Source organism: Mesitornis unicolor, unplaced genomic scaffold (assembly GCF_000695765.1).
Source record: "Mesitornis unicolor isolate BGI_N332 unplaced genomic scaffold, ASM69576v1 scaffold4640, whole genome shotgun sequence".
Lineage (NCBI taxonomy): Eukaryota > Metazoa > Chordata > Aves > Mesitornithiformes > Mesitornithidae > Mesitornis > Mesitornis unicolor.
This window is the reverse complement of record NW_010158830.1, coordinates 29,753-52,354: the sequence shown is the minus strand read 5'-3', so window position 1 is coordinate 52,354 and position 22,602 is coordinate 29,753. Positions and strand designations below refer to the sequence as shown.

Genomic DNA, 22,602 nt, shown 5'->3' with positions numbered 1-22,602 from the left:
CGTAACTTTATTATGGTCAGTGATACGTTGGTTTTGTCTTCTTGCATAGTACTTGATAGCCTGGAAAGCAACATATTGCTGTCACAAACCTTTTGCATGCCACACATCTTACTACACAGTAGTGCAGATTACATTTTTAAGGAGAAATTTAAGTCCACATGTGAAGAGCATGCTGTGCCAATGAATTGGGCTTGTTCTTCACATTTAAATTTAAAACAGTTCTGCAGCAAATTTTGAAACAGACAGTAGAAGTACTGTTTGATGGCAGTGGTTACTTATGCTACTTACTTGAATTTACTTACCAGGAAGATTATGCCACTTGTTTACAGCAAATAGCCTATTTGCAGTAACTGTGATCACAGCAGGAGTGGTCAGCCCAGGCTGGGTGTTGGCTGCCACATGAGTGACAGGGGAGTTGGATGGGAACTTTAGAACCATGATAACGTCCTGTTGAGCTTGGTCTGTGAACATCAATGGGCTCTGCAGGAGGAGATACTGTTGAGTGCACACAACAAGAACCCAAATACACGGGAAAAGAAAACATGGGGAGGAGAAAAGAAGACAGGACAAGAGAAGGAAGACTGGATTAAAACACACAAGACCCAACAGCAGCTGCAGTGAAAAGCAAATGCAATAATAGTGGACAGGCTTGTGGAAACAACCATCTTAGTAGAAAACCTTCATGTACGCAGTTAATTTGAGGGCTTTGCTGAACACGGGGTGTCTATATACAAACGCTACAGATCACAGCAGATTAAACTAAAAGTTTCCAATCACCTATCTCTGCCAAAAAAATTCTCCTTTCTATCTACAGAGATAGCATGTCAAGGAAAGCAATGCCAAACTAGGAAGGAACAAAAAAAAAAGTGAGCAAAAGAAATTCCTGCTCCCAGAGATTGTCTCAAATTGCATTAAATTGGCAGACGGCAATTCTTTACAAGCCAGATGAGAACATGAAAGCACATTAAAATAAACAGATACACACATACACTAGATATATGTTCTGTATATATTTCTGGTGTACAAAAATAAGATTTATGAATGCAAAGCAGAAGACTTCACTGCAAATGTGTTTCAAAGCACAAACATAATTAAATGCAGTTGTAAAGAATATAAAGTAGATGTGATTACAGAAACTATCCTCTGTTTTTTCTAGAAATACTAAAGGGAGGGAATGAATTCAGACTCTCATTTCCAACATGATATTTTTAGGTTTTAGTTTTTTAATTTAGTAGTGTGAAAAGTTTAATAACTTTTTAATTAAGATCTCTAACAATAGTGTCAATGTCAAAACAAAATGACGGGGAACTTAGATCCAGATATCAAACATAAGGAGGGAAAGCAAACTGTAATGTGTTTGTGATTGTGTAATGTACCTAAAACAAAAAGAGAACTCCACTGAGATGTAGAAATACTACCATCCTAGTCACCAGTAGCCATATTGCCCTATTATTTTTAACTTTCTTATAACTGAATTAGAACACTAATGAAGTGCTCTTGGCTATTTTCCACCTGCAATATTTCATTACATATATGTGTACGTAAGTGCATACATTTAATGTATAATTATACCGAACTAATACAAAAATTAAATACATTTGCATTTTTATTATCACTCCTTTTTAAAAAGTTATTAAGAGTACTTAGAAAAACATATTGCTCTATGAATTCCTATTTACAGTCTTTGCATAAAGGTGTAAATAAAAGCAACTAATAAGCTACCCAGACACCCTTCTGAGCAAGTGGCTAAAAGCCAATCAATATTATGAGTTAATCCTCCCTGGATGCTCATTCAATTAAAGGTGTCAGTAATGCCTCATCTGATGTGGCCTCAATTAAATCCAGCTATCTGATGGTAGAAAACACAAGGGGATACAGCAACAGCAGCAAAACCAGACAAATAGGCAGCCTTCGTGTGACTGCTAATTACTACACCTGGTGTATATTATGGCTTGTGCACTTAACACAGCACGTGGTAGCCTTCAATTCAGTTGCAGTCATGCATACATGCACACACACACATACGGAAACAGAAAAATCAGTAAATAATGAAATTATAAATAATTCAAAGTTGGGACAGTAAAAATATCCTTACTGTATTTCAGCTCCAGGAATACTACTCTTAAAATCACTTAATATAGTGTGACTATAAAGTCACGTATTAATAACCAGAAAACTGGTCAAAGCAAGTGCAGAACTAAGGGGGTTTTTGTTGTGTGTGTGTACTTCAGCCCAGAGAAACCACAGAAGTTGAAAATAGTTAAATTCACAGAATTTAACTTCTGCCATTACATACAAAATCATTACTAATTCAGCATCATGAAAAATATTATGATAGAACCACACAAACTGCTTCCTAGCATCAAATTTATTTCTATAACAATGGGTCTGACAAACACATCAACAATCAACCTCTCAAATTCCTCCTCTTCCTGAAACAAATCCCTCTAAATTAGGGCAAGTGCCTAGTGCACGGCACCACGACAGAGGGACACACACATCACATGGCACATAGCTGTATGATGAGGGCACTTGGGCTCCTTGACTTCCCTGTTACCAGGGCTCTTCTGAAAGAGTAAGCTCCATGGGTTGCACACACATGTCACCACAGTGGTCTGCAGCCCTGGGACGCTACATGGGAGGTGCAATGGGCCAGCAGATCACAGTTCAGCACAACCAGCTCTCTTCAACCAGCACATGAGATCCCAGGGCAGGAGCATGTCTACAGCACAGCTATCGAAGTGTAATACATACTTGCTGCAGAAAGAGTGGTGCAGATGGGAGGGACTGTCAGCTGAGCAAGTCTCATGTACAATATGTGACAGGTATTTCAGAAAGACCAGTAGCTCAATTTGACAAGGAAATTTACATTCCTTGGACTCCTGTATCACAAGGCTTGTAAGTTACTTTGGATACATTTCAGATTTTTGTGTAATTGTTCTAAAACCTTTTGCACTTCAGATATGTTTTTCATCTAATAACCTTAGTCTGCCCGAGCAGGATCTATGTCTTACAGAACATACAAGAAGAAAATGTCTTGGCTTATACTGCAGTATAAAATGTCTATCTTAACAATCAGGGAATGTAACTCTTTGAAAAACTTGCGAATTAGCAGACCATTGCTCCACTTGTCAGAGTATCACTTAACATACTTAGTTCTGGATCTAAAACACAAATGGTCCTTTAGACCCAAGGACTGCACACAACATGATATCAAATAGTAATCAGTAATAAAATAATAGTTTGTATAATAAAATTATACTAGACACAAGTAGAGGTAAAAGGGAAAGCATGTTAATGCTCCCTGCCTGGATTTTATCACCCAAGCTTTACTGCAAAACACATTTAGTCACATTCTTTGCTATGTAAGTTTCAGCTCATGAATTCCTAGTAATCCTGGTTTTAGGGGAAAACCTATGCCTGGGGGAAAAGACAAGGAAGTTCCACCTCCTAAATCTATGCTTCTTGGGGAATTTGCCAAAGATTAACTGAATTGTCTCCACAATGACTGGCTCTCACCTGTACAGGTATGGTATTAACAAAATCAACTGATGAAGTGTTCTTAGCTTACACCAACAAAAAAGGTCTGCACTAGAAATCAGTACAATGCTTTCAGCAATAAATAAAAGAGTAGTTAAGCACTGCATACGCTCCCAGTCCTACAAAATCATAACTCATCTCCTGGTTTTAATAACACAATTCTACGGCCACATAAAAGCAACCAAAGTGTCTGGTTCTGTAACTTTAAGATAGCAAAGGAAGTGAACAAAATGGCAGGTCACAAAGAATTAACGTGGTACTTACCACCTGCATGGCAGAACTTCTGGGAGGATGTGGTTCTATGAGCAGTTGGGAAGGGGTCTGTCCAAAGCTTCGTATTTGAGCTTCAACAGCCTGGAAAAGGCACAGGCAGGTTCGCATGTTAAGAGGTGCTAATTACAGGCAATAGAACCATAACTGTCACCTGAAAATGTCATTCCACACTTCTGTCTTGTTTCATGTTGAAAATCAAGCCCGTGTGTTCACTGTGGGGCTAAGTGCTTGGCACTGGTACTAAGAATGAGGTAATCATTTTAGTACTGTGGATGCTATTTCCATGAGAAACTCTGCAAAACCTCATTCTGCTCAATGATATTAAACAGAAACCAGCTATTATAATCAAAAAGCCTCTTTATTGGCTCCATATTTCCTTTCTAACACTGACTTATCCTGTTTATATCATAACTCAGAAACAAAAGTTATTTTTTAGAAAATTTCTATAGGTATTAAGAGCATTCGCCATTCTATTTAAACTCCAGTGCTTACTATCACAGCAGTAACTACAATGAAAGCTACACCAAGTTTTTTTCTTCTTTTTATTCAAAAAGAGCAAAGAACTTCAGGATGAATTAAACTACAACAGCAAGACTAATATTAAATGCAGCTAAAGGAGAATGTGAAGATATAATGCTACAGTTTTTTTAAAAAAGTTTCTCTGTATCTTCAGCAACAAGATTTATCCCTTTCTTCATAGGCCATTCATGAAAATACCATCTCATGCTTAGCAATTTCTTAAAAATAACTGTTCTGAAACGTGTGAACGTATACCTCTTGCCTAGGCATGTCCACCTAGTTTTCCATGTTGCCACCTATTGGTGCACAAGCTCAAAGAAAATCAAGCAGCCAAAATTCAACAAGTTATTCCTTGTCAGTCCTGTACTATCCACAGAAATATGCTCATACTACACAAAATCTTAAATCATTCATCTTAGATTAAATCTCTTTCACTGTGAGCTAAAATAAGTAAAATCACCTTCCATTTGATGTGTGCTAACAGATTGCATATGGGCTGACAGTTTAGTTTCTCTGTTGCATGGTGCATTCTCAAAAGTGTCCAGCGATGCTGAGTGCATAAGGTGAGGCATTAGCAAGTCCTACTTTCAAAAGAAGTTCTGAAAAGCAGGGCCTTCTAAAAAGTGTTCTAAATGGGACACATGAAAGCTAAAACACAAAATCACTAGCCACTTCTTAGCTATTAGAACACCATGTTTTTCTCTTAGAGATTCTTCTTTTTCATGGCTTAAGGCTCCTTATATTTATATTTTCTGTTCTATTTTACCCACCCATTAAAATTTTGGAGACAACAGAATAACACTTAAATTGATCTTATTATTACAAACTACTACTTTTAGATAATAATAAAGACAATTACTAGGACACCATATTCTCCTGTTACAGAAGTAACAAAACCAAAAGTAGAATGCACCTGAGGCCATCCTCTGATAGGAAGCATGCCATCCAAAACACTTGACCTTACTACCTTTGGGAGGGCTTTTGAAACATCTGAACTTACCAGAACAAGAGTTGGAATTACTCCATGGACAGATTCTAACACTCTTGCTCACTCTGGGAAGCATCTCAATCTTCAAAGAACTGGTGAATAAGTAAGTTTATAAAAAAGCTGGCTGAAATCTGACATACAAATGGCGTGAGCATTTTTTGAGGAATAGCAGTATCAGATTTGTGAAACACTAAAGCTCGACAAGACCATCAGAGTCCCCTTCCTAGTGACAAGATATGCTATATTAAAATTCAAAAAATGAGGGTTTGTGACTTGAGATATCAAGGGAATCACAAGGGCGTAGAACTTGAGGCACCGTAAGACATGAGGCATTAACAAAGCAACAGTGTGCTGGTCAGCAGCTCTACCCTCTCCATAAAATGCTGTTCGTTTCAAAACATCCACATGAAAATATTTGCCTACATTTACTTGCAGATCGAGTGGAATATTTTCACTAGCAAATGGGAATTCTGTGTTGCACTGAGGGTAGAACCAGAAGAACACAGGAGGAACAGAATGCAGACAGTCCGGGATGTCACTTACACTGTTCTTGTTAAAATCTTCAGGGCACATCTCTATAGTGTACAGAATCAACTATTTATTTCCTATAAAACAGATATCCAATATATTAATCCAAAATGAATACAATATTCTTGAAGGACAACTCCAATGCATTTCTTTTAGATAAAGCTGAAAATAGAATAGATGAGGAAATAACAAACCAGATTTGTTGACTTCCTTGTATATTGACTTACTATGAATGCAGAAACTTCCATTCCCAAATAGCCCACGCTCAGCGTTTAAAGGGAGTCACAATTTTGTCTTACCCATGAAACCTGGTATGTACTTTAATTCTCAATGCTGTCTCTACAAACTATACTCTCTTATATACTGTCAGTACTAAGAAAGGAAAAAGTAACACCAGATACCACATACTGATGCAGAGTTTTTCAAACATGTTCACCATAACAAGAGCCCAGCCTAACATAGAACAGAAATCAGATGTTGTAATTGCTTTAATCAATGAAAAATCAGTGGTCAGAATACTATTTTTCACAGTCCAGATCTCAGAGGAACTTACCACCTTCCAACAACATAAAAACTGCAAGAAACACATTGCTTACTCACATTCATGATGCTCACCATCATCACTCTTCTGGACCACACAACAGCAGCAGCAGAACACCTATTTGTCTCCCACACACCCTCAGTGCAGAAGAGAACCCCTCTGGGATATTAAAAAGTATAAAGTAGATGGTCACTGCCTGTTTTCACATAGAGATCTGTCAGAACTGGTGAAACCACTGACCAATGGGACAATGATTTTGCCAAAGCCTGGCTTAGAGGACCACAGATTCTCCATTTTCAGTCTTTAACACAGTTTCTACACGCATGTTTATGATCTAGCTTGAGTTTGGGATTTACAGTTCAGCCACAAACAAGTCTTTTAGACTCATTAGGTTCCATCTGGTCCTTTCAAATAATACGAGAGCCTACAATTCCAGGAATGCAACAGACCATTGACACAATCTTTCCCTTTTAGCCAACAGAACTGGGAAAAACTATATTCAGATCACACCCTACCATAATAATGTTTCATAAAACAACAAAACGGTACATAAAGGCACAGATATTGGTATGCCTTCTTTACTACATGTCTTTAGAGTGCCAAAAGAAGTCTGAAAATATGTTGAGTAAAGGCAACAGCGCTTGGATAATAATGTCTAGACATAGTGGCTAGACTTCAGCATAAGATCATTTTGCATTCTTTTTCATTACAAGGAACAAAAAGCAAGTATTTCCTTATTTGGCTTCAACATTTCTTAATTATGACCAAAACAGTGAACTAGCAACCAAGAATTATTCCTTCCTTTTCCTAGGTTGTATTCAAAGCTGTCAACTTTATGTTCTGATGAAGTCTCAGTCATAAGGATCACATACAGGAGGATGTAAGATGACCACCCTCTATCAGCAGAAATATGTGACGGTGGAGCTAGAATCAATCCCCATTCTCTCAATTTACATAACAACAGAAAGAGAAATACAGTGCATTTTAGCTACCAGATGTCACTCAGACTTTTGTTCAACATGTCAAAGAAAATCAGCTAAGAGTAAGGAATCCTTTCCTCAGAGAAAAAAATATCTCCTTTGAAGTAAATAACCTACCACTTACCTGAGAATATAAAATAAAATGAATATCAGTCAAAAAGTCATCAACTAACTTTCTAACAAATTACAGCCCAGTTTCTAACTATGCATTAACAGCATTAGTCGGTATAACTAAGAGACAGCCAGCTGCTTCCAGTGGCAGAAAAAGGGCAGGTGTTCTCACATTGCTGAATCCCTCAGGACCATACAATGTAGATTATTTTAGGTAGAAATATTTGGGAAATTTGCACAACTAGTTTGACATCTATTAAATGCATTATATAACTGAAAAGGAATAACTTTTGTTTGAAAGGTATCTTTAGTTCCCACAAACTCTTATCTCTGAAAACATTCTGCATACCACAAAATAAAAGATAATATCATTCACCATTTTGTTTCACTGCTTCTCAAATAGCTCAGTAAAATAGCCTTCTTCCTGTTAATCTGCTACAAAAACAGAACTCTGGTAAGGCCAGAATTGTTCCAGATGCTACAACATGAAGTAATGAAATGAAACAAGGCAACTAACCCTTTACAATAATCCACACAGTATGCATCTCAAACCACATACTTACAGGATAAACATGGTGTTTTGAATGTTAATTAATTTATAAGTAGAAAAGTCATAAGTAAATTTCACAAGTTAACATTTAACCAATTACTACAACAACTTGTTCCTAAAAAAAAGTCTCCTGGATCATCTCCTCTTTTCTTGGGAGGGGGGTGGGAAGGAGAGAAGGAGAACAGGGAAGTAAATTAGAAGAGTGAAAAATTTGAAAACGGCTTAGCTATAATGTAGCTTTTGGCCACTACTTAGTATGGGTATTTTCAGTTTCTGAGCTTACCCTCTAATCTAGCTGTGAAGAAAGTTAATTCAACAGTATGCAGTACACACCAAATACGGCTGTAAATTTCTGGGGAAGGAGGGTGATGGGAAAGTTGAACATATGGATGCAGTTAAGGTAAAAACAGATGTTTGTTACTTTTCTTTGCAGCAACACTCAGAAACTAAGTCAAAATTGCTTTTTTTCATGTTTATGTCTGAAAGAACTATAAAATTAAATATGTGGGAGGGAGAGTGGAGGGGGAACTGCAGTGAGCGTCACAGAGAAAGAATGAAACGGTCTCTAGTTTTGAACTCCAATCCTGCAATGAAGGCCCGTATAGTTAAAAGGCAAGACATACACCATTTAACTCTAGATTTAAAGACCCTTAAAGAGACTAGCTCAGAGTTGCTTTCATCATGCCTGCTCAGACAGAAAACACCAAATTGTCTGAAACGCCTAACAGCACAGCATACCCATGTTAAAAGGCACAACAAGCTACACCCTTACTGTTCATTACAAAGAGGCTACTTTCAGCCAATGTGCCTTTACAGATCTACACCTAAATATTTCCAGTTACTTCTTAAATCTGTACGGTTCAGTTGCCAAACATTTGAAAGCCCAGGTGAAATAACATCATGCATTGTAATACATATTCTTGTAGCATATGTATTAAGGACAGAAAATGTTTTGGGTTCATCCTCCATCTTTTTACCCAGTATATACGTCCAGAAAAATAACAGCCCTTGCCCAAATAATTACTTCGGCTCTCTGCCGCTCCTACCTCACTTTTCAATATTCAAAAAGGTTTACACACATGTTCCTCAGTGATTTCTATTGGCTTGAGTGATATGCAATTATGATTACTTGCTTTCCCTTTTCTTCCACCCAGATGGTTCTTTACAGCATTAGAGGACACAGAGTATTTGACAGGTTTCCCTCAGACAGTGAAGCTGAATGTCTTAGCGGCCAGCTGACTAGCTCCTTTCCCCATGAGATGCTGATTAAAATCAAGCTCTGATACCAAGTGATCAGAAAACCTCTTCTGACCAGATAGTCACTTACAGTCCTACAGTAAGATTCTTAGTTAAATTCCTCACAGACTATACTCAGGATAACATTAGCCAGAGAAGCACAATTCATAGCAATTACATAAAATTGCTGAGAACAGGCTAAAGATTATAGAAGATATGCTCTTCGTAGTACCGTTTCCCTTCGTTTTACAACAATTCACATTAGATCAAGATTGTGAAAAATGGGCAAAATGCTTTTCTGAAAAAGGCAATGAATATGCTTGCTGACTGTACACCTGCCCTGGGGATATTGCACTACACTTGACCCATGAAAAAAATACAGCACTCAAATGTTAGTGTCATAAATTCACACACTCGCATCTGCTGCTTTAAAAATAAAATGAGCAGCCCAATTTCTCCATGTCAAATGAGAATATCTTTCTTTCATTTCAACTTTGCAAATCAGCCCTTTTATATTGAATCACTTCTATTTTTTGTTTTATTATTGCACAATTCACTTAACGTACCGTTTTAAAATAAAACTGCCTACAATAGCTTTGAAATCTAACAAGTAGCAGAGGAGGGAAGGAAGCAAGGAGAGAGGAAAGGCTAAAGAAGATACTACAAGATCAAGAGTTACACTCTGTTCTCTAGGTATCATTAAACATGCCTGCAAAATGTTTGCAATATACTCTCTCTTAACCAAGCGGAGTGTAAAAGGTGCCTGCTCCAGCTCACTCATGCAGTTACTACTTCAATTCAAGTAACCCAGGTTCATGGCTTCTGAGCTGAATGGTGGGCAGAAATACTGTCAACAACCTGCAGAGGGGGACATTATTAGAGTACACTAGGAAGCTGGTACAAAGTAAAAACGCATAACCCTTCCCTGCTGCAGGGCATTAGGGATCTATGTAACAAAACTGAGTACACCTCAGAAAAGAAAACAACATAAAACAACATGTAGAAATGAAAGTCATCAAATATGAATGAAGCTTCCTTCCTTGTAGCTTCCTTGAAAGAAACATATATTTTGTATGTATAATTTTTTTTTCCTCCTTATTTCAGTTCCTTCTGTCTTCTCAATGCCATAGTTGTCTGTTTGAAAGTTGGTAACTAGTCTAATCACTTGTTATTTATTAAATCCAAATTACTAGGGATACTTAGAGGGAGCGTGTGTGGGTTCTACCCTACACAGGACTTTTTTTTCTCAAAGCTATTTGAGATTCAATGTATAAATAATGCTTTCTTCTGTTCACATCACAGAGAAGTGTAGAAGAGAGCACAGCATAGGATATCTTCCACCACAACTTTAAAAACAAAAACACTAACTCAGCTCTTATACTACATTAAGAAATGTTCTGCAAGAATAAAGAAAAAATGTCTTTTTGTCCAGACAAATCTGTGTGACAACTACATGGCAGTTATTAAAGTAAAACAGGAAATAATCACAGTTTGTGAAACTACAAATAGATCCCCCCCTTAGGGCCATGCAAGTTGCTCCAATCTGAATATATACATTCCAGGCATATTAAACAGAGGCACAGCACGGCCTCACTGCAATCTCCAGTTCACGCAGCTGTCTGTCTACTGCAGCGTAATCCCAGCTGCCAATCTGAAAGAAACCAGTTAGTCAGAGCAGACACAACCAACAGAAACAAATGTCACTCAATAATGTTCAGAGGCACTGGGTTCATGGATAATTTCAAACAGTATCTCTGTCTGGAGGACTGATGTGCTCATTCAAAACACCTAAATCTTTGGCTACTGGAAAGCAGCAGATAAAAACACTGGAACTAGAAAAACAGGTCTGGTAGTACTTCAAAGAGACTGACAAAATAAAAAGGGAAAAGAGTCTAAAAAGAAAGTTAAGATTAATTTGAAGACCCACAAATAAAACTGGATTCAGTACAAGCAAAATCCTAAGGTTTTAAAAATATAACAGTCTCCATGTTATTTGAATATCAGAACCAAAATTGCCTCATGTCTCTCTTTGCTATGGCAGCTGAAGATTTCAAAAGAGCCATTCATGGCTTTTGTTTAAAATCACTAATTATAACATAGAAAGTAGTGACATTGCTATGTGCAGTATCTTGAAACTTCAGCAGTTTCTGGTCTTATTCATTCACTGCTCTAAACAGTTAAACAGAATCTTTAAAACTTGCTACCTTTACACAGTCTATCTGCTGCTTAGCTGATAGATTTTCTGATATAAAAATTTCTGGATATAAAACCTTTTCCTCTGGAAAAAAGCAATCTGTTCCAATCTGTTAGCATTCCATGGAATTCCTTCAACGCTGATGCCATCTCTATTCATTAAATAGAGAAGTTTCATTAAATAAAACATTTCAAACTGAAGGAGGTTAATACACTGACATAAAAAAATCCAGCATCTAGTGGTCTTTAAACTGTCTTGCATCAACTTCTTTCAGAATTTGTAACAATTGCAAAAAAGAAACAAGGAACTCGTTTTGCTAAGCTAAGAAATACATTTATTTAAACTAAGACATAACTACTACCTGTGAGATCAAACCAGTTATTTTCAAACTATAGGTACAATATTATCTCAGAGTTTGTTACTGCAATGAATGAACATTTTGCTACCATTTAACAAAACGTGACATTTAATTAAGACTTGAGTTTTGGACACTGCTTGAGGAAAAGCACCTTCAGTATGACTACAAGCTTTCTCTCTCGGGAAGTGGCTATTGTGCAAATGTAACTAATAACTAATACAATACAGTTTGGTAAGTAAATACCATACCACAACACATCTGCAGACTTGGGGGGAACATCGATGATCTAGACATCCTGAGTTGCAATGAGCAAATACAATGAAAACACTCCAATCAAAAATTTTTAGCTTCTCAATTACTGTAAAAGTAAATACAGAACTTTTTGACTGTATAAAAGACCTGCAAATAATTGAAGCATGCCAATGACACAAAAATAATGATATTTTTGTAGCCTATTCACTTCCACATTTGATTCTAGGCTAAATGACTTCACATATGATAACTGTAGCTATTATACACTATCTCACCCTTTCCACATAAGGAAGAATAAGAAAAAGAAAATTGGAAATAATTCTATTTTTAAAAGTTATTTTTTAAGGATTATGAACATCACTTTTTTCCTTTCCTTGATTACTTTTGATTACTTCTTTAGTGTTGGCCAACAAATATGTCAGCTATCTAAGACTGACCATCCAGGCACAAATGAAAATGTAAAGAGCCCAGGGGGTCTGAAGGCCTCTCCGGCTCTGATAGACCCACAAGACAGGTCAAGCAAGAGGTGAGGGAACTGACTGCACTGAAAACTTCTATCCTCTGAATTTCACTCAGGGACTGAGAAAAAAAACACTCAGAGCTGAAGAAAAAATTTACATGAGTTACCTCCTTCCGAAAAGCTTTACTACTTCCAGCCAAAGCAGTTGTTTGATTCTTATTTATTTAATCCTCTAAAATATCACCCTTTTTCCTGATGGATAGAAAAGCAGAAGCACAAAATAGAATTAGAATCTATTATGTAATGAAGGACAGAAGAAAGCATTCAGGTCAAATATTTTTCTGGATTGAAACCTAGCTGAATACTTTTATGTCTGTCTGTCTCCAAGCGGTGTAGTAAATACTCAAGTTAAGACAAAGGGCAATAAGCCCCCATTCGTCATGTCAAACTCCGGGCTGAATGGAATCAAAGAAGTGCCACACCTCCCAGACATCTCAGTAAGCACGTGCTTATACTCATTTTGCCTGTTTACTCCAACACCACAGATAAGTCACCGTGTGAGCCAAGACATGAGAATTAATAGGTAAATGATATGAACCAGCAGCAGGAAGAGTGCTCCTGCTATTTTAACGCTCCTTTTAGTAGAATAAAATACTCATCTTCTCATGGGAGAATCCCAATGCCCAGACAAGCTGATTTCATGCAGTACTGGTAACTGCCCACTCACAATGGCAAGAGAGGCCCCATCTTCACCTTTCACAGGAAAAGACCAGGGCACAGGTTTGGTTGCAGTTGACAAGTCCACCTCTCCTTCACTAGGAAATCAATATATTTCCTTTAAATATATTCTTCTTAATTCTGGTTCCATAAAACCATTCTGGTTTCTATTTTAATACAGATTTGCAACTAAAACTAGACCAACTCTTAACATTTATTTGGCTTTTCACACTGTTCCTGTGCTGCACAATCTCAAGCACGCCATCTGTGCAACACACTTCTGGCCAGATGGGATTCAAAAATCGTTTCTACAGTATTTCGAATTTTGCCTGCATGAATACTTTACTTACTGAATTCAGCACATCTAAATTTACTGCTCTGTGACAGTATTTTATAACCACTTTATCCTACTTTTTAAACCTCATTGCAGCCCCAACAAAGACTGTTGCTCAACCTGCTAAAAACAGCCTGATCATTTTCCCAACTATTTAGTAAATGTTAACTATGCTATAAATACAAATTGTGTTTATACTTAGTGATTCACTGCTGTCAGAGTTCTCCAGCTGAGTTAGAGCTGAAATATGCTATTAACTCCCACCATGAACACAGCTACAAGAGAGGCCAAAAATGCTTTCTCTGGGATAAGATATCAGATCTGCTACTGCTGTCATGACGCTGAGGTCATGTAAACTAAACATCCTTGCAACTTCTTTTGGAAAGCACAGAAGTCTCTCAAACTGTAAATATTTAAAAATAAAATTAGGCTCATAAGAGGTCAGTCTAAGATGCATAAAACTTAACCAAAGCTATTAATCTTGGGCAACATTTAAAAGCTATTATCCATAAAATAATTAATGCCATATATGTCTTAAAACTGAAAATAAAAGAATTATTTCCTCTTTTTATATAAGCAGAAGTGGCACATTGAAATAACACACCAAATGCTATGTCCAAGCTGATTCTTCACAACTTTTGAAACTCCTCAGTTCATATGGAAAAAAAGTACCAACAATAGAAAGAATGGTACCAATAGAATGGAGAAAGCTGTGCTTCCTAATGTTAAACAGACTACCTGCGTGTAGCAAAAAGACACCTTCTCTTCAAAGACATAAGTGTGAAACAACTGAATAATTTAAGGCTAAAAGCAAATCACTTTAAGAAACTGTATGGGGTATTAATTGGATGGGACTTACTCTCTTTTTTTTCTATTATTGTGAATTTTTAGATCATCAGTCTTCCTTAATTACTGTCTACGAAGATCATATAAGATGATATTTTAAAAATTATTTAAAGAATGTGGTTAAGTGCTTTTTGATAAGCACAGTGCAAAATTTAGTATGCTTCCTGAGGTTCAGGGGTTCCTGTAGTAAATCAGTGATGTATTCTCCAAGTAATATTTTGCCTTCCTGCTGTTAACTTCATCTCTTTTCTTACTCTTCTCCAGTGTTTATGCTAGCTACATTGGTGTATCAGTAGAGAAAGGGACTCTTAGCACCAAGTGCAGCCCAAATTCACGATCACCCTTTGTTACAGCATGCCAAAGACAATAGGCATTTCTGTTCTTCTGACCAGGACAGTAATGGAATACCCACAAATCAGTCCAAGATACGAATTATTTTCTATGGATTGTGCTTCACCTCTGAATCAGTTGCTTGTCTGAATGACTTAGATCTAATTCTACTTTTTTTTTTCCCATTCTTGGACAGATATTGCAAAAGGACAGCAGAATTTGTGATAAGAAGGTGCTGTGAATTCTCTCCAGAGCAGTTGGATGACATTTATCTGTGCTACTGTGACTCCTTGCCTCTTCCACACAGGCAACTAAAAAGCCCTTCCACAGCAGATCTTGTGATCGGGAGTTCCACAGATGAAAATGTGCTGTTCAAGAACAAGTCAATAGAAGGCAGTCATATAGCACACCTCTGCTGGCAAATACTGTATTTTCCACAGGAAAGAGATGTGATATTTACTGCTTTGTCAACTGAACAGCAACTTCCCTCTGCAGTTGTAACCTTCTTCAGCAAGATACACAAGTACAAGGACCAGAATCAATGACAATGCTGCTAAAATGGGTAGAGGGGAAAAATAAAATTAAAAAAAGAGCGTATGAAGGAATGGTCTCTGCAGGGATGAGTAGTGGACAGATCTGCCAGCAGATACACTGGACCTCTTGCCTTCCTTCTCCTGGTTGCAGACCCCTTCCCCCACTGGCTCCGACTCAAACCCTTCTCTCTTGATCTACTCCCCTCCCCCTGAGATTTGCCTTTGAATTATGCAAGCTTTGCACTCCCCAGGGTTTATCTGCCAAAAGGTAGCATGTGGCCCATGGTTTGCATTTTAGTTTAAAATTTTATATTATAGCAGTCAGATCCTTTCAAAATACTTTATTTCCTTTATTCCCATAGGCAGAAAGAATGGCAGGAAAAAATTGTTCACAGCAGTATGAGAGTATGTAAAAGTTCTACATTTTCAGTTTAAAAGAAAGAAAGTTGGAATATGGTTTTAATCAAGTAGTTTTCCTTCCTAGACGAGTGCTTCCTTCTTGTAATATATATAACCTGACTGCCTATAAAAATAAAGGTGCCAGTTGGAGCCATTTAGAAGACCTAAGGAAATTCTGCATTAACCTAAACTCTGCCACTCCTCAGTTCCTTCCACTATTATTCTGTGTGTGGCCTCTCCAGATGAGTTAGGTCACCAATATCTACACATATATCTATGAAGATACTTCAGAAACACATTGCTTCTCATTACTGATGTGGTCCAGGCTTAGCATTGACCATGTATGTGGAGAAACTGCCATAGTTTAAACACATGCTATTATTTCCATATGATACTTAAGCCTTAGTCAAATGCCAGTTGCAAATGTCAGTTTATACAGAAGCTTCTCCTTGTTTTAGGTTTGCAAATAAAAATATTTTTTCTGCTACAACTGTCAAGATTTAAAGACCCAATCTCTGAACTTTATCAAGAGGAGAAAGCCAAAAGCATCCTTTTGAAACCAAGAAATCCAGAGTACAATTTCCGGTTTAATAGTTGCCTAATAAACAGATACTAAATTTGTGGAGTGATGCCTGCCTAAAAATACTGTTAATTGTCCAGATCAGAAACTCATTTGGCCTCTAACCAGGAATTCGGTGAAGAAAAGACGAAATATTTTCTGGCAAGCTGACTGAAGGAGAAAAATAAATGCTGACTGAAGCTGCTCGGCAGTACAGAATGTTAGTGCAAGTCCTCGGGGAGATGGATCAGTAAGCAGGAAGAAGGTGAGGTTGTCAAAGGTGCATGATAAATTCATTTAGCACATAGATACAGAATGATTATGCACATAGATATACACACAAACAGATATTTTATTACTTTCATCTCTACTCATAAGTAAAAGCAGAATAACTCACCACAGGTAATGATACTCATTAAATCTGTGCACTATCAATATCATATCAGAGCTGATCGTATGAATCATTTCAAATCACATATACACATTTACATAATACAAAAATGTCCTTTATAAAATACATGTAAATAGCAAGGGATATCTAACTAAACAGGAATCTTTTTACTGTTTTACTGACCTGCATAAAAATACTAAATAAAAATATTCCATTGCACTAATCTTCAAGTAACTCAGACTCACATTGTTACAAGACACCATTCATTCTGCTGCCTGCATTCATCAGTACGTATTTTTGACGTCATCAATAGTGTTCCACAATTCTGCTGCTGCTAAGCTACTCCATTATCATGAACTCAACAACACTGCTATTCTCTCTCTCCTGTTTTCCTTTCTATACGCCACCCATTTCCAGCAGTATAGAACAACTCAAAAATAAGAAACATTGTAGTGAAGTACAATAAAAACATAACAAATTCAAAAGATTTGGTAACAAAACATATTACTATATTTATAGGAGTACAAAATTAATGGCTCTTTAACTTAGATGGTTCACACTTCCAGATAGATTTGTAACTTCTTTGGTCTTAAATTACTTTTTTTCAGGCTACGACACAAGTAAAACAGATCACAGTTAAACTGATAATAGAACTGATCTAGAAAAATTTAAAACTACATTAAAATTCTGTGTTGCAGACTATTTTGATTACTTACTTCAATTATTAGTTTCATAAATGATGGTTCAATGATGGTTCATTTAACACCAAAATTAAGAAGAATGAGCTGATATTAATTACAGACAATGTCCAGTCTATTTTTCAGGTCACACTTAAACCTAGCACTTCAAGAGTCTAATAAGTATCCTTACAAGTAAAGTATTTCCTCATCAGTATACAGTGGACAATCATTATCAAGGAAATGAAAACACAACAGGGTGAACAGTAACATCTAGTATCCTTGGGTCAATAACTGCTTCAAATTCAGACAACGACATTTTTTCTTAAAAGCCAAGTGTTCTCGTATTTCTTTCCTTAGCTCAATTAAATGTATCTATGTGCAACTTCTGTATTTTAGTTCAAAGTGGACCTGCAGACTGATGGCAACCCACGTAACGATGACATCCAGCCATCACTTTTGCTACTTAAGTCAGTCTCTGTGTACCCCTACATGCCCTGAACACCCCCCAAACCTTTCCACTGCACCCGCAAGCCAGGTAAAACTCATAACATTGCTATGATGTGACCTTCCCTACAGAGGCTGTCAAAGTGCCTCAACAGTCAGATGGTCAGTATATACAGAAGAAATAGTATTTAAAATAATAATTGCTCACTTCTCAGACCTTCTTTCAGTAAGCAATAAATGACAAAAACTTCAATTAGGATTAGCTGAGAATTCTACAGTGAACTTCAAACCTAATATTTGTAAGGAGAAATGTCTTCATTTTTTACTTTATTCAGTTCACACACATATTTCCTGTAGGTATATATCTAGCCACACTTTTAAATAAATTGTTGAGAGCATTCATATTACTTTGTTCTGAGGGACTCAGAATATTTCATAAAAAGTACCAGTTACATTTATTCTATAACTAATATACTTGCAGCTATAATTCATACCAGTGTACTGCCTGAACAGAGGGCATAAAACCAACCAAAAATCAGTTTTAATCACCTACCTCACCCTGCCCTTTTAAACTGCCCAGCTGTTTAAAAAGAGGGAGGAGGAAGGAGTCTTTAAGCCCACAATATCCTAAGGAATACTTCAGCAAACAGATTCTTCTGAATAATCTTAGCAAGACTACTGATCGTTCTAATGTTTAAATAATTACTTCTGCATACGTAAAAAATACAGGACAAGCTATTGTTGATTTGATAGCAAGACAAGTAAAAATAAAGGAAGCTACGAAACTATAGTGTTTGATGGGTACTACATATGCAGGGTTAAAATCATAAAAGTAAATAGAAAAGTGCAAGCCTAATCAAGGTTGGTCACTGTTTTCTGCCATTAAGATCCAGTATTAGCAAATAAAACCAACTGCCCTCAGCAACTGAAGCAATGCTTGAACATTTATTCTTATACTGGTGCCCAGTTCATATGAATCCAGGTGCACAAAGTTTAAGAACAACTTGCATGCTTGTTCTCTCAATTTTGCACGCTGTGAGGACTAGCTGAGGCACCTTGCGTTTGACTGGCCTGTAGCCAAACCACAAAAGAAGGCAAAGATTTGCACATTCACCAGAAGCCCTGAACAACATGGAGTCTTCACATTTTCAACACTGCAGTGGCTAACAAAGATTTTCCTTTCCTGTATTTAAAGTACAAACTTACCTCTCTCAATACAGGATCCGTTATTGAACTTAAATTAACAGCTCCTTCATAAGTCAAATAGTAGAATACATTCAGGGATCTAGCAGCCTCTGGCCCTTGTTGCTTGTAGCCAAAAATCAGATCAATCCATTGGTGAAGCTGGCAGGAAACAAACTCACTTTCTAATGCCTGTAAAAAACACCCACAGAAAGCAGATAAACTTGAGTTTGCCAGAGAGTCATCATTTAGTAGAAGCATTTTTTGAAGAGCATTCAAAAGTATCTTAACAAGTTTAAGTACAGAATTGGTAACAGTATTTTAGATGTTCTATCCAAAAAAAAGGTGGGCCCTGTGTTAGATGCCAGAGTCTCAAGACTAACCCTATTCTACTTCCACCAATCATAAGAACTTGCTTTTTAAACTATAATAGTAAGAATAAGAAAAAAAGCAGTAAATGGAAAATATTTATGGACATACATCCAGGCTATGTTTTTACAAACTTTGAGGATAAAATTGCACTTTTCTGAGTGATCTGCACAGTTAATAATAACAGCATAATCATCTGATTCTGACAGACAGAAAAATGATAAGAGCTGGGAAAACCAAACTAGCCAGGGATGTTAGGGTACAAACTATTTAACATGCTGGAATAGCAACTTGCTGTTACTTTTATGCATTTGTACATATCTTATATATAAGCCCATGCAGAAACGGTACCATGCTGAATGATTAAGCCGCCTTTCTGAAGATGTTATCCAGTTACAAGTCAATCCTCAAGACAAAAGCATCCAAACAATAATGAATCTCTCCATAATGGTATTAGATACAGCACAAATATACTAAAAGATAACTTAAAAATCACTGTCATCTAAAGGGTTAATTCATCTGGATTGAATCTCAATTCTACACAGAAAAATTCTTATTTGAATGAGCAGATGAAACAACAAAGTCTGATATTCTTTTCATCTAACAAAAGTAGTGGCATTTTCCTTGTAAAGGAAATTCTCAATTTTGAGCAGAGGAAGTTAAAATTAATCTGAAAACCAAGGAAATCACTCTGTAATTTGCACACAGAAATGATAGGTTTGTTTCATTAACCGATGCCTGAAAACAACATTTAAATTGACACATAAAAACAGCAATTGTCTTAATTTGTGTTGTGCACTCCATACAAAAGCCCTAAATATGTTCAAATTAGAGCAAGCTGCTTGATTGTCACTGCAGTCTCATGTCATATTAATGCATGACAAACATTAAACCATACACTTAAATGGCAATTTATATCATTTAAATGTTTACTGCCACACCAGATCATCACTCATTTAAATGTGACTTTCTGACAGCTAATTTCAGTTAATTTTCCTCGATTCACTTAATTAGAACTTTCAATCAAGAAAAGACCTGTACATATCTTCTACTTCATATCATTCTTTTTTTATTATTATTTTTATTAGGATTCCCAGCTACTGAATTGCTTGAAAGCATTCTTTAAAATGAATTATCATACAGTATAGTATCTCCTTGGATGATCATACGGAAATACCTTACAACATACATGCTTAGACAGGATTTTTTTCTTGCTTACTTTTTGCTTTTTTTTAAATTAAAAAAATCAAACCCAGCATTTAGACACAGACATACAATTAAAACTATAAAAAACCACAAGCAGGCCAATTAAAAATTAATGATTTCAAAATTGTTTAATAAGGTAAAACCAGTCAGGAGTCTCATGAGTGTCCATAATACTACAATGTGCAGACATAAAACTCTGCAGGGCTCGGCAAATGACCATGATAGGAATTAATTTTCTTACTATCCTGCTAAAAAAAATTTAACCCTAAAATATACTTACTGTTGTCACTGTAAGTATTTAATGTCAGGAAAAATAGTGTTAAAGACTTGTGGCTTTTTATAGAAAGTGTTAAAGAAAGACAGACAGACAGACAGAGAGAAAGAAAGAAAGATACTTCTAGTACGAGCAGAAGTTGTTCATATTTCCATTTTCTTCAAAAGCTAGATTTGTAATGAGTCATATTACCCTCGCAAAGCATTTGGACATAAATAACTAAAGGAATATCACTCTGCAACCTCCTCACATTAACAGATATAAATCTAATTTTTTCTTTAAAAAGCAAAACTAAAACACACCTTTTGCCTTTTCATGGAATTATTTTTTTCAAGTTTAAAATTATCTTACATTTGTAATTTATACAGATTCAAAAGTAAGTTATTTTCTTTTATTTTTTTCCCCATCAGGCCATTTTAAATCTTCTTTATTATTTGCCAAATCACAAATACAAGGGCTAAATGAAAAAAGACTACAGTCAGCATCAATACTCAGAACACTGAAGGGCAGACCAAATATAGCACACAAATTCAACTGATAAATAAGCTTGCCTGTCATTCCAGGTTCACAGTCAAGCTCTTAGTTAGAGGGAAGTGCTTGTGCTAAAACACCATTGATGGAGGAACAATAGTTAACAGACAGTATAACAATTAAAAAATAAAGTAGGTTTTCAAGGAAAACAACACAACATACCAGTACTTGTGATGAACTTTACAGCCACACTGGTAAATGCTATTTAAGTATGGGCACTGCTTAATAAAAAAACAAAACAAAACCAAAACCAACCAAAAACATGAGAAGTGAAAAAGTTCAAATTTGCATAACTATCCAGTTTAAAAAAAAATTTACTGTTAGTATTTGACTCTTGCAAAACTAAACCAAAGGTATCAAATGTTTAGCATTTAGGATTACTTAAATGTCTAGGACAGGCAGTGCTCATTAAGGCTCAAGTTAAATACAGCGAGCAGCGATGGGATACTAACATCCTTCCCATGCTGCTCTTAAAGCAAACCAATCAATTGTTAGCACTCCCACAGCAGACCGAGAACATCATTTATTGTGTGCTCTGAGGAACATGGGCAAAACAAGAAAATCCTCTAAAGTGTCCAGCATAATACAGTAATATTCAATCCTATTGATTTATTGTAAAATAAATCAGTGACTAATGCCCAATTGTTGAGGATCAAACAAGACCATGAAAAGACCATCACGTGAAGCCACACACAAATTGTCAATTCTGTCCACAGGGACTCATATTAACTTTGACAAACTGTCTGAGGGCAGATATCTGTTTCTTTAATGAGATCTATTAGGCAGAGACTAGAACGCTTGAGATATGCTAAAAAGTACAGTATACAGATGTCAAACACAAACACCTATTAGTAACTTTCATTTTGCCATTCCCAAGGTAGAAACGCTTCAGACACATTAACAAATTGAAGCTTTGATCTTACAAGGAAATTTTAGTTTATTCATAAATATTTTTCAAATGCATGATCTGATGTCACTAAATATGTGCAATGAAAACTGCTTCTTCAAAAATTACTCAGAAATTCATTTTTTTAATGGGCATCTTTTTCTGTCCTGTTTTCTGAAAGAATAAACGGAGAATGATTTCCTGCTAGAAACTGCAGACTATCAGTCTAATACTGATACAAACAATTTGGTAAATCATGGCCAGAATGACAAAAACATAAAACAAGCAGGTTAGAAAAGATTTTTCCTTTTTCCAGTATAAATGCTCTAACCATTTATTATGGTATATTTTCCCAAATAATATTATACCCTTGGAATCAAGATTTGTATCT

The 22,602-nt window shown here is 36.3% G+C and overlaps 1 protein-coding gene across 1 annotated transcript in view; it reads right to left on the bottom strand.

The window, feature by feature from the left end:
* The window catches only part of LOC104540756 (lipopolysaccharide-responsive and beige-like anchor protein), a 37,187-nt gene that overhangs the window by 11,515 nt on the left and 3,070 nt on the right, over positions 1-22,602 (bottom strand). The window contains exons 2-4 of the mRNA XM_010184636.1: positions 18,970-19,137; positions 3,805-3,894; positions 303-480 (exon numbers count right to left, since the gene is read on the bottom strand). Coding sequence (XP_010182938.1) covers positions 303-480; positions 3,805-3,894; positions 18,970-19,137 — 436 coding nt within the window. The remainder of the gene's footprint in view (positions 1-302; positions 481-3,804; positions 3,895-18,969; positions 19,138-22,602) is intronic.